Consider the following 14654-nt stretch of genomic DNA (forward strand, 5'->3'; position numbering starts at 1 on the left):
ATAAGGTGGGGTTTTATTGTTTTGTTTTTGGTAAATAGATTTGGAATAGTTTTGTCTTTCTGGCTATCATTACTTTCTGTTTATATGGTTATAGAAACACTATTTAAATCACAAATTTATATTTAGATTTAAATCTTGGTGTGCTGTTATATCTTCTTTCTCTATCAGAATATAATAAATTACATAAAAATTAACTTCTTTTATAGGTAGCCCTTATGTAGATAATCAGGATTATCTTATGCATTATTATGATGCTTCCATGTATGTGCTTGCTTGGCAGTGTAAGATAGGGCATTTTGCTCCTTACTCCGTGCAGTAGAATCTTTTGGCTCGAGACAGCAGAATCTTCTGTAAAGAGTGTGTCCACATATTCCCCCCTTCTACTTCCTCCCTGGATCCTGCCCCTCTTCCACTCCTCTTTACTCTCTTGCTTCGCCTTCTCTTTAAAATAATGAAAACAAAAACCCCAAAAGATGTTTTCAGCCTAGTAGCAAAGTGCATGACTTTCCAAGGATGTCCTCATTATTGGACTTCAGTGTGCTCTTTGCTCTGGTGGGGAGGAAGTGTGCTTATGTTAAACTGGTTTCCTTAGCCAGATTAAACTCAGATTCCTCGTTTCGGAGGAAAGCCTCATAGCTATATTGACACTGACCTGTAACAGGTCATCCTTTTTGTTAACATTTTATTAATATATTATTAAAACATCCTTTTTATTCTGTGTGCTAAAATTATAGTTTTGACTAAACTAGCAAAATAATGCAATATTTAAGAGAATTGATTATGTGGTCTCTGTCCAATAAGGAGTTTTTGTGATTATTTTTTTATGAAGCGATATATAATTATCTTCTTAAAATTATTTACATTATTGAATAAAATACTGTTCTACAATAACTGAACAGTTGTAGTTCTTACCCTGTTAGAGAATGGTATTAGGTGTATGTGCCATGAGTAGGCATAACCGAAAAATCTTAGTTTGTGAGTTATTTGGTACTACTGATAAATATGAAGCAACAGCCATAAGCTTTTATTTTTGTCTCATACTCTAAATGCGGTCTCAGTCATTAATTCACAGCAATTTGGCACTTGGCAGTTTTAGAAATTTTGTTCAGGGGGCTGAAGAGATGGTTCAGTAGTTGGGAACACTGACTGCTCTTCCAGAGGACCCAGGTTCAATTCCCAGCACCCACATGCCAACTTGCAACTGTCTGTAATGCCAAGATCTGACATTCTCACACAGACATACATACAGCCAAAACACCAATGCACATTAAAAAAAAAAAAAAAAGACTTAGAATTCAGTGCTTTGAGGAGCTATCAAATACATGTATCAAATCCTATAAAATAATAATACAAAATTGGGGTTAGGTTTTTGTTGTTCTTTTACAGTATTTTTCTATTTTGCCAATGTTATCCAAAAAAAGTGTTTTGTTTTGTTTATAATATAGGGTGTCAGTGTAGAAGCCGTTGATCCAGTGTTCCAAGCCAAAATGTTGGATATGCTGAAACAAACAGGAAGGTAGGTGTTTTACACTATCATTTTTTATGAACGATAAATATTTTGCAAATGTACCTTAAAGTTAATGGTATTTCTGAACATCATTTCTAGTGGAGAAATCAGTGTAGTTGATTTGTCTGTGTGGTGCCTCTTGGCATCCTGAATAAAAGTCTACCAATCAGAAAACTGCCTTGTATTAAGAGTCTCAGCTCTCATGTAATAGTCTTGGCTTGGGCTGTTATGTCCCTCTGTTTAGCATTTAGAATTACCTTCTCTTCACTTGTAACCGAAAGACCTGGTATGGTCTGTCTATTTGAGAATTGTAGCTGAATGCGGTCTGAATAAATGTTTGCAGACATGAGTTTTAAAGACAGTATAATCTAAGTGTTTCCCCCCCTCCCCTCAAACTGAGTCTCCCAATAGTTGTCAATTCTCTTGCTCAGATTCTTCTACTGTGGAAAAAAACTTCAAAATTAACGTTAGCAAAAGGCTCAGCAGCTGAGCAGAGCAGTGCAAATTGGTTTTTGACTGAGTTCCTAGTTCTACTGCTGGTTTAATTGATATTTAATCCTTTCACAACAGTGGATCCTGGTGTCCATTGTTAAAAAATGTACTCTGTGCCTGGAAAATCCAGCTCCCAGAGCTAAGGAGTTAAAGAGTAGATATTTACTTGAATGCTGAAAGGGTAAAAACTGGCTCTGAGAAAGTGTGGTAACAAGGTGAAAAACTGAAAGCCTTATCTACCACTGCTAATGTGCATCTCTTAATGATAGCACTCCTTTGTCACACTTATTCATTTCCATGTTTTCTGGATAATATGGTGTCCTATTTCAGAGTTTCTAATGGTGCTTTTTCACACCTGTGTGTTTTTCATCTTTTCTTAATTTCTACCCCGTTAGTGTGTTGTTTCTCTCCTCTCATCATGCGTTGCTGTGTTCTGAGTCTGAGTGCCCTTTGTTTCAGGCCCGAGATGGTTGTTGGTTGGTATCACAGTCACCCTGGCTTTGGCTGTTGGCTTTCTGGTGTGGATATCAACACTCAGCAGAGCTTTGAAGCCTTGTCGGAGAGAGCTGTGGCAGTGGTTGTGGACCCCATTCAGAGTGTAAAAGGAAAGGTAGAGTCAGATCTAACTTTATTGCCATCTTCCACCACTTCATACGTGAACATGTAATAAAAACCCCTTATGTTTGAAAGTGTTCTTAACTAAATACACACACACACACACACACACACACACACACACACACACACAAATGCTTTTCATTGAAATTTTGCAAGTCCATATATGCATGTCATGGTATTAGCAATTTTAAAAATTATGTAGGGATTTTATTTTTAGTTTCCTATTATTGTGAATGAATGTTTATCCTTAATTTTAAAAATTTCATAAATTTGAATGTTAAACCATATTAAAAGCCTGCTTTATACATTCTACTAATATTTTAATAAATACCAGCACATCTTAAAAATGTTAAATCTTAAAGGGCTTTGTTTTTCAGACATTATCAAGGGTGTATTCTGGAGTTGTATATTCCAAATACTTTAGACAATGAAAACTTATCCCAAAGACTTGATAATCAAACATTCATATATGTGGAGTGAGGACCCAGATGAATGATTAAATATGCTGACTGATTCTGAAAAGAGGTTAACTTGCAGAGCACATTGGGTTGTATTGTTCTTTGTTGAAATCTCTTTTGTTCTTGTTTAGTTCTCTCTTTTTTGTTCGTTCTTTCGTTCTTTCTTTCCCTTTTTTTATTTCTTTCTTTCTAGCCCCATATGCCATTTTCCTATTTCCTGCCTCATGACAGCAGGGTGCAGCTCTATTATCACCTTCACAGAGCTGTCTGCAAATGTGAGAGGCAATTCGATTTTGCTCAACCACAGGGAGAGTGGATTAGAAAAACTACAGAACATACAGAAATTGGCTAGGTGGTTACTGCTTTAAAATACTGCTGAGGTGTCTTGTTTGAGCATGTACTTCCATTGTAGTGCAGAATAATTGTTAAAGTAAAATCACAATACACTCATGGAATCCTTTTTATGCAGGTTTTATGAATAATTTTTAAAGCACTTAGAAATAAATATTAGCTTGTTATCTCAGACCTAGAGTTTGATAGTGGTGTGGATTACATTACATCTATTCAGCAGCTGAAACAAACTAAATGTGATTGTTAAAACACAGATTCTTTGTGCTACAAATTTGAAATTGAGTGTTTTCGGATACCGCATTATTAGGATGTATAAAAATTGAGGTCTTCTTTAAAACTTGATCTTATGAGATGTAATACAGCATTTCAAAGGCAGAAACTGTCCCTCAAAACAATAATAATAACAACTGATATACTAGGCAATTTAAGATAACTTTGAATGCTTGTATACTGTATCCCCATGTATTTCAATTTATTTGCCCTTTCTTTTACTAAGTAAGCTGTTACTTAATAGAAATGACTGAGTTGAAAATTTTTATTGCTTACCAGCTTTATGACCTAAAGTACAGTATAATTTTTGTATGTTTAGGTGCTTTTTCAGTAACATAATTTAAATATAATTATTATTCTAGAAATAGAGAATTAAAATGTTTGAAGCTCTCACCACAGTAATTTGCAAGCAATAATTAGGGCTTGTCTCTGAAACATAATTCTTAATAGCAGTTTTAGCTTCAAAACTTGCATTCAAGTATTGTGTAAATTTGAATTTCCATTAGTTCTAGTTCGTTGTAATTCATATTAAAAATGAATATAACACTTAAAATTATATTTATAGTATAAGACTTGACAGTGTTGTGTAATTTTTTAAGATATGTAAACTTAGTTTATGAAGTCTTAGGAATTCCTACCTAGTTTTATTAAGTCATAAAATATTCTTATATTTTAAAAATATGCTTTTACATTATTATGATCCTTGTTGCCTATTAATACTCAAATTCATACATCTGTATTACCTGAAATGACCAGGTCTTTGTCAGTATGTAGCCTATCTATATGGCATCTAAGTTTGGTTGTAACTTACTGGTCTTTAACTGTCAAGACCCTGTGACACTATAAATTAAGCTAACTGCTAGTGAATCTGTGATGAGATATTTTAGTTAAATTTTGAAACTTAAGAATATAAATTTATAAAAATGAAGAATAGCATTGTACTTTCCCAGTATGTGATTTATCAAAACTGTCACAATATTTAGTAAAAGAGTGATTAGATCAAGAGTTAAAATGACAGTGTATATGTAAATAACTAAAGTTGGAATTCTGTACATTTGAAAACCTTTTCACGTTTATAAGGTCCAGTATTAACTATGTTTTTGAGATAAGTATGGATTCTTTGTCATCTTAATTCATTTCTAGTAAGCTCAGTTTTCATTTAGGGTGAACTGAGTGTGTTATAATTTATTGAATAATATCCAGATATTAAAGTAATAACTATTTGGACTGAATCCTAGATAGGCACCACTACTGTTACTGTCTTTATTGCTGGCAAGAAGAAACATAGAAATCCAACTATAAAATTAGGTGGCACTGAATCTTTTTATTTGCTCTTGAATATTAAATTTTATAGGTCCTTTTCAACCAGAGTAACTCAGGAATGGAAAGTGAGCACCAGAGGTCATTGTACAGACTTTTAAGTTAGTGTGATAAGGTTGACTCTGTGCAGCTTCTTGTAGCCTGTGTCACGGAAGGAACTTCAGTTTTCTCTAACTCTAAACAATAATGCATGGTAGTCCTTTGTGCATATAGGTACTATATAGGAGTTGTTTTTGTCAATGTTGTAGGTGTTCTATTGATTTTATGTTAGATAGGTTTATTCCCTTGTACTTTGGTGACATCTCTAGGACCAACAGTAAGACCACCATAAATTATAAAATAAACTATATAATAAAGAATCCGTTATCATTTGATGTATGATACAGCACCAATATTTTTAAATGATACAAGAGAAAAATTTTTGCTGTTTGAATTCAAGGGGAAAGTGAATTCAGAGATTACCAGTGAGCTCTTGATTTCAACTTTTTAATGAAATAGTTTCAAGATTCTGCTATAGTTTCCAGTTTATTTGTAAAGTAGCATACCCAGATGCTTTATACTCAGAGCTGCAGATGGCTCAGTGCTAACCTCTTTCCCAATTTGCTGTTTAGCCAGCCTGCAGCAGGGCTTGATCCAGCACACTAGCTTTAGAAGTTGATTCACCCTGTAACACTGCTACACTTCTTTCATGTGGGGTTACTTTGAGCAACATCTGAAAACTACCATACAACTTGGTTGTATACTTTTATATTGTTTAAAAAGTATCATGATTTAGAAAATTAATTTTCCTTGACTAGGTCACTGTTAACGTAGATGCTGCCTACTAACTCTAGCAGTTATAGTGCATGTTTTCTGTTGAAAACTTAGGAGAAACTAATGACCATTAAACTAAATAAATAGTGGCTGGGTTTTCTTGAAACATGTTTATTTAACCTGACAAGAAATCAACAAGATTTTGAAAATGGAATGTTTATCTAATTACAGATCAGGATCCCATATTTGCCAGTACATAATAAAGTCTACCTTGATAGAATACATGGTAAATGCAGAGGAAATTAGCTAGCTGTATGCAGTGAGAAAAGCAGGTTAATTGTGGCTGAACATTGAAGGCTGGATGAACAAGACATCACTCAGAAAAACCTTCTGCCATGTGGGAAGAATGTAGAACGAATACAGTACTAGGCTTGGATCTATTTTCATTCTTCCACAGATACTAGAATTTAAAACGAGATCTTTTTACTAAACATGGAACACTGGAGAATAAAAACAAATAAAAGAAAAATGAATTATGAAATAAATATTTTAAAGGCTTCCTTTTTCATACATTTAGGAGTTGGGAAAATATAATTTTGACATTTCATGTTAATTTTAAGATGGTGGTAGTTTTAAATTACTTAAATAATAGTTCTATTTTTATCTCTTATTAAAAAATAAGTATGTAAAGATAGATGATAAAACAGTGAAGAACATAGGCATTGCTGGGTCACGCCTAAAATCCCGTCACAATCTGACCTTAAACAAGTTACCTATTTTTCTTGAAGTTTCATTTTTTTGTCTTTAAAACAGGGACTTGTGTATCCATTTTGCAGTATTGTGAATATTTGGGGTAGTACAGTGATTAGAACGTGTGCATTACATATACATAGTGATATTGCTATATATAGCTCTTAGTTGCCCTGCGATAAATGGTGCTTTATTAGTGTGAAAAGTAAGAACTAGCTTTTTAAAAAATGCAAATATTTCTGGAAATTTTACTAAGAATAAGTCCGAGTTAACCCCTAACTTGTTTAACTTTCTAACACTTAAGAAGATGATGGTAACAGCTACTAAAGAAGAGACCCTCCGCATTTCAGCGTTTGGTTTCAGCTCATTTTCTTTTAGTGAACATATAACATTTTCAAGAGTATTTTTCCAGGGTGTATTAATGAAGAGGATACGGTTGACTGGGACTCTGGCCTGTGGGACTGATCAGCTTGAAGTTTCATGACACTTAGAGATGACGAGAATACCTATCAAACACTGCAGCAATTGCCAATTGGGCAATTTTAGATTTAAAATACTAAGGAATTGATGTTATATAGAGGCAGTATTTATCTTAATCAAAAGCTTCTGTGTTAACAATACTTGCTATTCATTTTCAGTAGTGTGATTATGTTTAAAATTACTTCCCTAATTATCCAATTATCTTCAGCCATTCACATATGCTGACCACTCTAGCATGTATGCTATAGAGTTAGCTGTGCCTCTTACTTTTAGTTTTGTGTGGGTAAACAATGGCTTTAGTTAGTAAATCTTTCCTGCACTATCACATGTTAATTTTTAAGATTATATTGATTTGATATTAGCTCCTTTCTGAACCTAGGCCTTAGTTTTCAGAGGCTTAATAATGTGTTACTATAATTTCCTAAAACGAGTAGAATTGATTATAGTGGTACATTTCTTCAAAGACATCAGGTGTTGTTAGACTGATAGTTAGGGATAACTAACTCTTAGTATTGGAGTAACATGCTTACTGCCATGCTTTACATTCTAGTTAGACTTACTGTATACTTTTTATTTTATATGAAACAATGTTCTGTGAGACTTTCAGCTTGCTCTGCTTCTAGACGTGCTGTACGCATTGAAACTGAGCAGTAGTAAGGAAAAAAGTGCATGTTGTCAAGCCTAATGATAGGGATTTAAAATCCATGATAGCTTTTCTATATATAAGATAGTATACAAAGATACATTCTTGGGTTTTTTTAAGTTTTGTTATGTATGTATTTTATGCCATCTTGGTGGGCTTTATTGTTTTCCCCAACTACTGTTATGTAGTAGATTGAATGAGCCTTAAACCCTGCTACCGTGTAAGTGAAATTCAATCTTTTCTAGCCTTTGTGTTAGTGTAGTTATTGTATCACATAGCTTGCTAATGCTTAGTGTACTCCTGGCTTTATCATCCATATCAGAACAAATCATAGTCCTTTCTCATATACATTGCAGCATCACATTTAATTTACTTGAGTTTTATAAACCCTAGTTTCCTCATTTATAAACTGGTGAGATTTTGGTTATGATCAGTTACAGTTTACTTCTTGATAAGGGAAATGGTTTGGAAAGACTGTTTCTACCTATTAATAAGCAAAATTTAAAATGGCGAGTTATATGTAGGAATTTAGTTGTCGCCTTTGAGTAATGGTAGTTTGAAGGACATAATTTGATTTTCTTTACAGATGACGGTATAGTACAGTAAGTGCACATAGAGGCCTTACCTGCCCATGCTACCACCATTAAACCTTAGTCTTTAGTATCTGGGGATTTTTCATCTTCTACTTTATATGGACCCTTAATAGGAACATCAGTTTTATTTTCGCAGTTTGATACTAGAAGAAGATCTACACTTTCTCATTTTTCAATCACTTTCTCATTTTGTGTAGGCTGACTGTAGCTACCAGAGACAATTGGCGCTCTGAGTTGGTATCAGACCAGCAACCTATACGTGATGGGCTCTTGAAGCTCATTAGAAGTCCCTTCAAGACCTCAATTTAAGTGTGCTTTTTGTCACTTGTGAGGAAAGATTCTAGACATTTGTCATTATACACACATACGTGTGTGTGTGTGTGTGTGTAAAACAAAGGAAAAGGCTATGCATTTAAGAGAGGAAAGGCCTGGCGTATGCATGGGAGGGTTTGGTGGGAAGAAAGGGAAGGGGGTCGTGCGTGCGTGCGTGCGTGCGTGTGTGTGATGTAACTATATCACATTTTTTTTAAGAATAGCATTGTTTGAGCCACATTCTGTTAGTCTGTTTTTAATCAAGACTTTTTCTAAGAAAAAACATCTTAAAATGTGTCTTCTTAATATCTTCATTTTTTTTTTTTCATGTACCTGGTGTCTCAGGATAGCAGATTTATAATTATGATTTGGTTCTTAGGATAACTTTTCACACTGTTTACCTCATAGTACTATTCTTTGTTAGCTGTGACAGGTTGGATGCTGTAGGGATCATATATCAAAATGCCATTAGACATGTGACAGGTTTATTTAGAGAAAACACCCGTATTAGATAAAGACACGAGGAAGGTGGTGCGAGGAAGGTGGCGCCGGCTAAGGAAGGCCATAGGCTGATGAAGAGTGGTTGAATCACAGCTACTTTTCACTGGTGTCTTTATTTTGGCAGAGAAGGCTAAATTCTTGTACCATGGTTGTGTTTAGTCATTGGCTGGGAGCCTCCAGGGGATCTATTGCCTAGTGTGACTGCCCAATGGATTAAAAGGTGCAGCAGCTGGAGTTTAGAAGTCAGCTGTGCTGTCCACAGGAGGTTCTATTAGAAAAGAGAAAGAGATCTGAAGGGAACAGCTCTATGACTACCACAGTTAACAAGAACTGTAATGACAAGCACACATGATTATTTAATTTTATCACCAGCTCTGTGAGGTATCATTCATGAGCAAAAAAAGAAATTGAGACATTAAGTAACTTGTCTTAGGTCACTTGGCTAGCAGGTGATAGACCTCGAATCTTCACTTTGAAAGGAGACTGACTTACGTGTAGGCACTGAATCTCCTATACTCTGTTTACCATATGCATACAGTAAAAGTTCTGCTCAATTTTCTTCCAGAACAATTCAATTTTTTCGCAGTGTTTCATGAATCTAGAAATATTTAATTATCTTTGCCATATTAGTTTCTAAAAAACTGTTTTCATTAATGGATGTATGTTCAAAACTTGTGAGTTTACTCTTGAATTTTGATGCATGCCTTCACTTGTCAGAAAAGTACATTATTCTGCTTCTGCCCCATCCTTTTTCTCCCTAGTATATTGAAATTGTACTACAGATCTGTAGCTACAGTAAGCAATTCTCTGAGGATGAAGAAAGAAACTGTACATTCACATAGGAATTTCTTTTCCAGAGCTAAAATTGACATTTTATAAATAATTTCCGTGTTTCAAACTTGAGACCAAGAAATCACAGCAATTCAGTGATATGCATTTGGCATGAGTCAGTTTTAGTTCTTAGTGCTTTTCATTGGAAATGGCATAAAAAGTAAGATATCTCTGAATTTTTTATGCTGTGGGCTTACAAGAGACAGAAAATGTTTTTATCTTATAGATGCATGGCAGTGCAGAGCAGCAGAAGTAACGAAATGGTCACAAACCCCCACAGTATTTCCCAGGTCACATCCATTCTTAATTTTTAAAGAATCTAGAAACACACTAAGCAGTTGATAAGCGGCCATTTCCAGACAGCACTGTTTGGGATGGTGCTGCTTTTCCTCCCATTCTTCTCATTTTCATAGTGGCTTAGGTGGATTTTGTATGTCATTGCATGCTTTTAAGTATATAACTTACCTGATAACTGTTTTCTTTTTTCTTTTCTTTTTTAAATACTTACCACTGCTTTTGGTCTTAATTTTAAAAATTTATTCATTTCTCACTATAGGTCTTAGGCTGACATATGGTTATGTAATAATCTGATTATTTACATCCTCCTACCTCTTTGAGCTCAAGAAAACAACTGCACCATAAATGTTTTAACATCAGTTCTTTTGTTGTATGTTTTTGAAATGTTCTCTTGGTCATTGACTTTGGTGTAGGTACAGTGGAGATCCCACTGGAAGCTGCTGTGAGAGGAAGAGGCACAGGGACTAACAGGAACCTCGGCAAAAAGTGGATATACAGTAAAATACCTTTTCAATACATTACATTGAGTGTTGCTTAAAAAAAAACTTCCTTTGAATATAAAATCTAGGATTGCAGTTTGATGCTTTAGAAATTTGGTCTACTCTTTTAGTGACCTAGAGAAACATGGGTTAAAAAAAAAATCTCATATTGAATGAACTGTGGAATACTCATAGAAGAAGTAAAAAATATGAATTAAGTTGATTTTGAAAATAATGACAGCTTAAATCCTAAGCCAGATTCATCATTAAAGAGAAAGAATAGGTCCTTGACCCTTGGGTGTGCTTGGAGTAAACAGAGAACTCAGTATTGTTTTCAAAACTATTTTGCTTTTGTAAGCTAGGACAGATGTACAAGAAAGATGCAGTTTTTATTTTGTATTGGCAGCTTCCAAATATTTAGTATCTATTTCCAAGAGTTGCAATTAGTAAAGCAACCATGGTACTGAAGTCTGCACATCCCACAGCTAATTATATTTGCAAGGTCAGAGTGAATACATATTTTCAGAAAAATAAAGGGTTATATAAATATGTGTCTTCTACTTGGCTGTTATATCACAGTTTGTTGATCTGGAGTATAATGTGTACAATTCACAAATTTGTCTGATAACAGAAAGTGGTGTGTGATTGTGTTTATTTTACTAACCAGTATATTCACAGCAATCACTTCCAAATATCTCTCCAGTAAAGATGTGTTAATTACAAAACAGACAAGGTCTTCTATTATATTAAAGCTACTAACAAGAAGACAGCAGGAATCACACATGTAAATAGCATCATCAACCCCTATTTTAGTCCTCTGTTTTGATCTGTGAGTTGCGCATAGACCAAAGGTGCTATTAAAGACTGAGTGTATGAAATAGGCAGCATTATATGAACAAAATTTATTCAACAAGAAAACAGACCTTTAACATGAATTTAACAAGCCTGAGAAATTATAAACTATCATATGCTGCAGATTCATGCAGTGATAATAAACAAAAAAAGGAAAGTAAGAGGTTTCCCTAAGCTAGCCAAACTGCTAATGGTTTTGTTATAAGCTGTCTACTGTTGCGCTGACCTCTGAAAAGTCTCAAGGCACTTGTACCAGAGAAAATTAACTGGTCAGGCTGGAAATAGAGAGCCAGTAGCTCCTCAGGCTTCAACATGGACAGGGATTTGTTATTTTCTTCCTTCAGTGTGGAGGTTGTTGTTGCTGCAAGGAAGTGATTTTGATGTAGTCTGTCTGTCTGTCTGTCTGTCTTTTTTGTTTTGGGATTTTTTTTTGTTGTTGTTGTTGTTACATTTTGAGGTACAGGACAAACTGGTTTCGTGTATACATATTTCAAAGAGCCATTAAAAAAAAGCAGACTGCTTTAAAAATTCATTATTCTTTCTTTTCCTGCCTTCAGTGCCTTAATTCTTGGGAGTTCTTTGTTTAATATGTTGCTTTTTGATTTATTTTCCTAACTGTGAGTGACCACTTGCTGTCATTCTGTTGCATCATTCTGTAAATACACAAGCATGGAGAAACGCTCTGAGCTTAAACACACCTCCAAGTTCTCACTAGGGCTTTTTCTTGAATCTTACTGTGGCATAATTAACACCTTCTTCACCCATTGCTCATTAGTGTACTGGACATTAATGAGTCTATTTTGATAGGTTGTTCTAAAGGAGAAATCTACTTATTCTCACAGCAGAGAAGGCAATTATAAAATTGTACAGAAACTAAAATGTAGAATATATTGCCATATTTATTTTTTATTGCATCTTAAATCTAATTTTGGTCTGCAGGTTTTTGAACATGTTAGTTTCCTTAAGACAGTTGCTATAGTGATGGCAGAAAATTCCTTTAATCTTAGTGTAATCATTTCTATTGCTGCTCATGAGCTATCAGTCTGAACATGTCAGTTCATAGGGTCATAATTTACTAGTTGAACAACATCAAAAATTTTAAGCTTTGTTGTAAAGTATTCTTTTTTTTTATTTCAGAGTTAAAAAAAAATAGGTCATGATATCCACTTAACTGACCTAACTGGCATTTTCATTTTCTTTTTTGATGTTTCACACCAGTTTACAATATTCCATAGAAATGACCGACTTTTACATGAACATTGGTGTCTAATGTTTTAGTTTGAAAGCAGTTTGTATAAAAATGTATGTGAGCATTTCATTGGGATATTATATGAAATTTTCATAATTTATGAAAATTTTTTCTAGAAATGATTTTTACCAAACTCTAAGAATGGAATCATAAAGCAGTTGAAAGAAAAACTTGATGATTTGCTGTTTTATATTTACAATTAATGGTTAAAAGGGATTGTTTAGGGTTCTGATTGAATACTTGACTTTGAAGGAAAAGGAATTTTGGAGAATGTTCAGACCATAAGAATTAAAAGCAACTTCAAAACTTGATTATTGTATCATTATCAGGACAACAGGAGTATACAGAGACCTCAGACTATCTTGTAATGTTTTGGTGTAATTTTATGTTTGGTATAACTATAACCTTTAGAGTCTTTGTAGTGTGTAAATAACACTTTTTGTTTGAGACAGGGTTTCACTGTGTAACTCTGGCTGGCTTCAAACTCATAGAGATCTGTTTGTCTCTGCCTCCTCAGGAACTCTGGGATTAAAGATGTGAATGCTGGGATTAAATATATGTACCACCAGACTGGTCCCACAAACCCTTATGATAGACTTTTAAGCTTGATTAAAAAAGCTTGATTATATTACAGTTGGCTTAACTTGAAAATAATAGTTTTTAATATTTGTGTATTAATATTTGTGTATTTGTTTCGGAAAACAAATCCAGATAACAATAGCTTTTAAAACACTGATAATGTTATTTGGTTGATACTTTTGAAGGTGAATAAAGAAGTACTAAATTGTTGTGTTTCAAGATTGTCCTGGAAAGAGGCAGTCTGTCTTAGTATCTCTTGGTTTTACCTAAAACTTCACATCTCTAAAAGTTATTTTCAAATTGGGAGGATGACTATAAACATAATAAGATGACTATAACCATAACAGCAGTAAGATACTGAACAATAGCTGATTCTTACTCATCTCTTGATATGTAAGAGCTAAATAACATGATATTAGGTTACAAAGAAATTTGAATCTTTAATAGACAAAAAAAAATAAACATTTTTTTCTATGAACTTGTAATTATACTGTATTGTTTCTGGCTGAAAGCATGGGTGACCTTGGTTTTCTTATATTATACCTTCTAGGCTTGGCAATGGCTTGGATGTTTAAAGCCATCAGACAAGGCATAAAGTATTTCAGAGTCAGAAGAAGTAAAGGGTATCTGACTAGTAGAGAATACATGGGCAAGTGACGTGCTGGCTGCAATTTTGTTGTCATTTCAAGTACTGTGGTGGTGTAATTGAAGTGACAGGGCTGGGTCTTGGATGTAGTCCCTTAGCTTGTGCTCACTTTCAGTTTTAGTTTCCCTGTCATTCATTTTGACTAGGAAAACTTAGGTAACAAATACGCACAACAATGAAGGTTATTTGATATATGCTTAGTAATGGACATATTTTTAATAATAAAGATGCTAAGTTAATATTTTGATGCCTCATGAAAAATTGCAATAATTGGTGTCACCTTACATTACAAGATAGAGGGTGGTATACTGATGGCACTATCAGCAGGAGGTTCTTTTTATTAATATTATAATTAAATGATTTTCTGGATATAGGCCAGAAACAGATGCAAGTTGATCTTGCCTTGTCCACTGTTGCTTGGCACCATCACTTGTTTTTTTAAAAGAACTGACTTAACACCTCCGTTTACAGGTTGTTATTGATGCCTTCAGACTGATCAATGCTAATATGATGGTCTTAGGACATGAACCGAGACAAACGACTTCCAATCTGGGCCACTTAAACAAGCCATCTATCCAGGTAATGACTATATTTGATAATGTGTTAAAACTCAGTTTTATGATATTTAAATGTACTGTCATTATTTTAAGATCAGTTCTTAATTGCTTTAATT

The 14654-nt window shown here is 34.1% G+C and overlaps 1 protein-coding gene across 3 annotated transcripts in view; it reads left to right on the forward strand.

The window, feature by feature from the left end:
* Positions 1 to 14654, forward strand: part of Psmd14 (proteasome 26S subunit, non-ATPase 14) — an 89757-nt gene that overhangs the window by 51291 nt on the left and 23812 nt on the right. For all 3 annotated transcript variants that reach the window (XM_021626235.2, XM_060390258.1, XM_060390257.1), the window contains 3 exons: positions 1446 to 1516; positions 2459 to 2609; positions 14453 to 14560. In XM_021626235.2, coding sequence (XP_021481910.1) covers positions 1446 to 1516; positions 2459 to 2609; positions 14453 to 14560 — 330 coding nt within the window. The remainder of the gene's footprint in view (positions 1 to 1445; positions 1517 to 2458; positions 2610 to 14452; positions 14561 to 14654) is intronic.

This window comes from Meriones unguiculatus, chromosome 8 (assembly GCF_030254825.1).
Source record: "Meriones unguiculatus strain TT.TT164.6M chromosome 8, Bangor_MerUng_6.1, whole genome shotgun sequence".
Lineage (NCBI taxonomy): Eukaryota > Metazoa > Chordata > Mammalia > Rodentia > Muridae > Meriones > Meriones unguiculatus.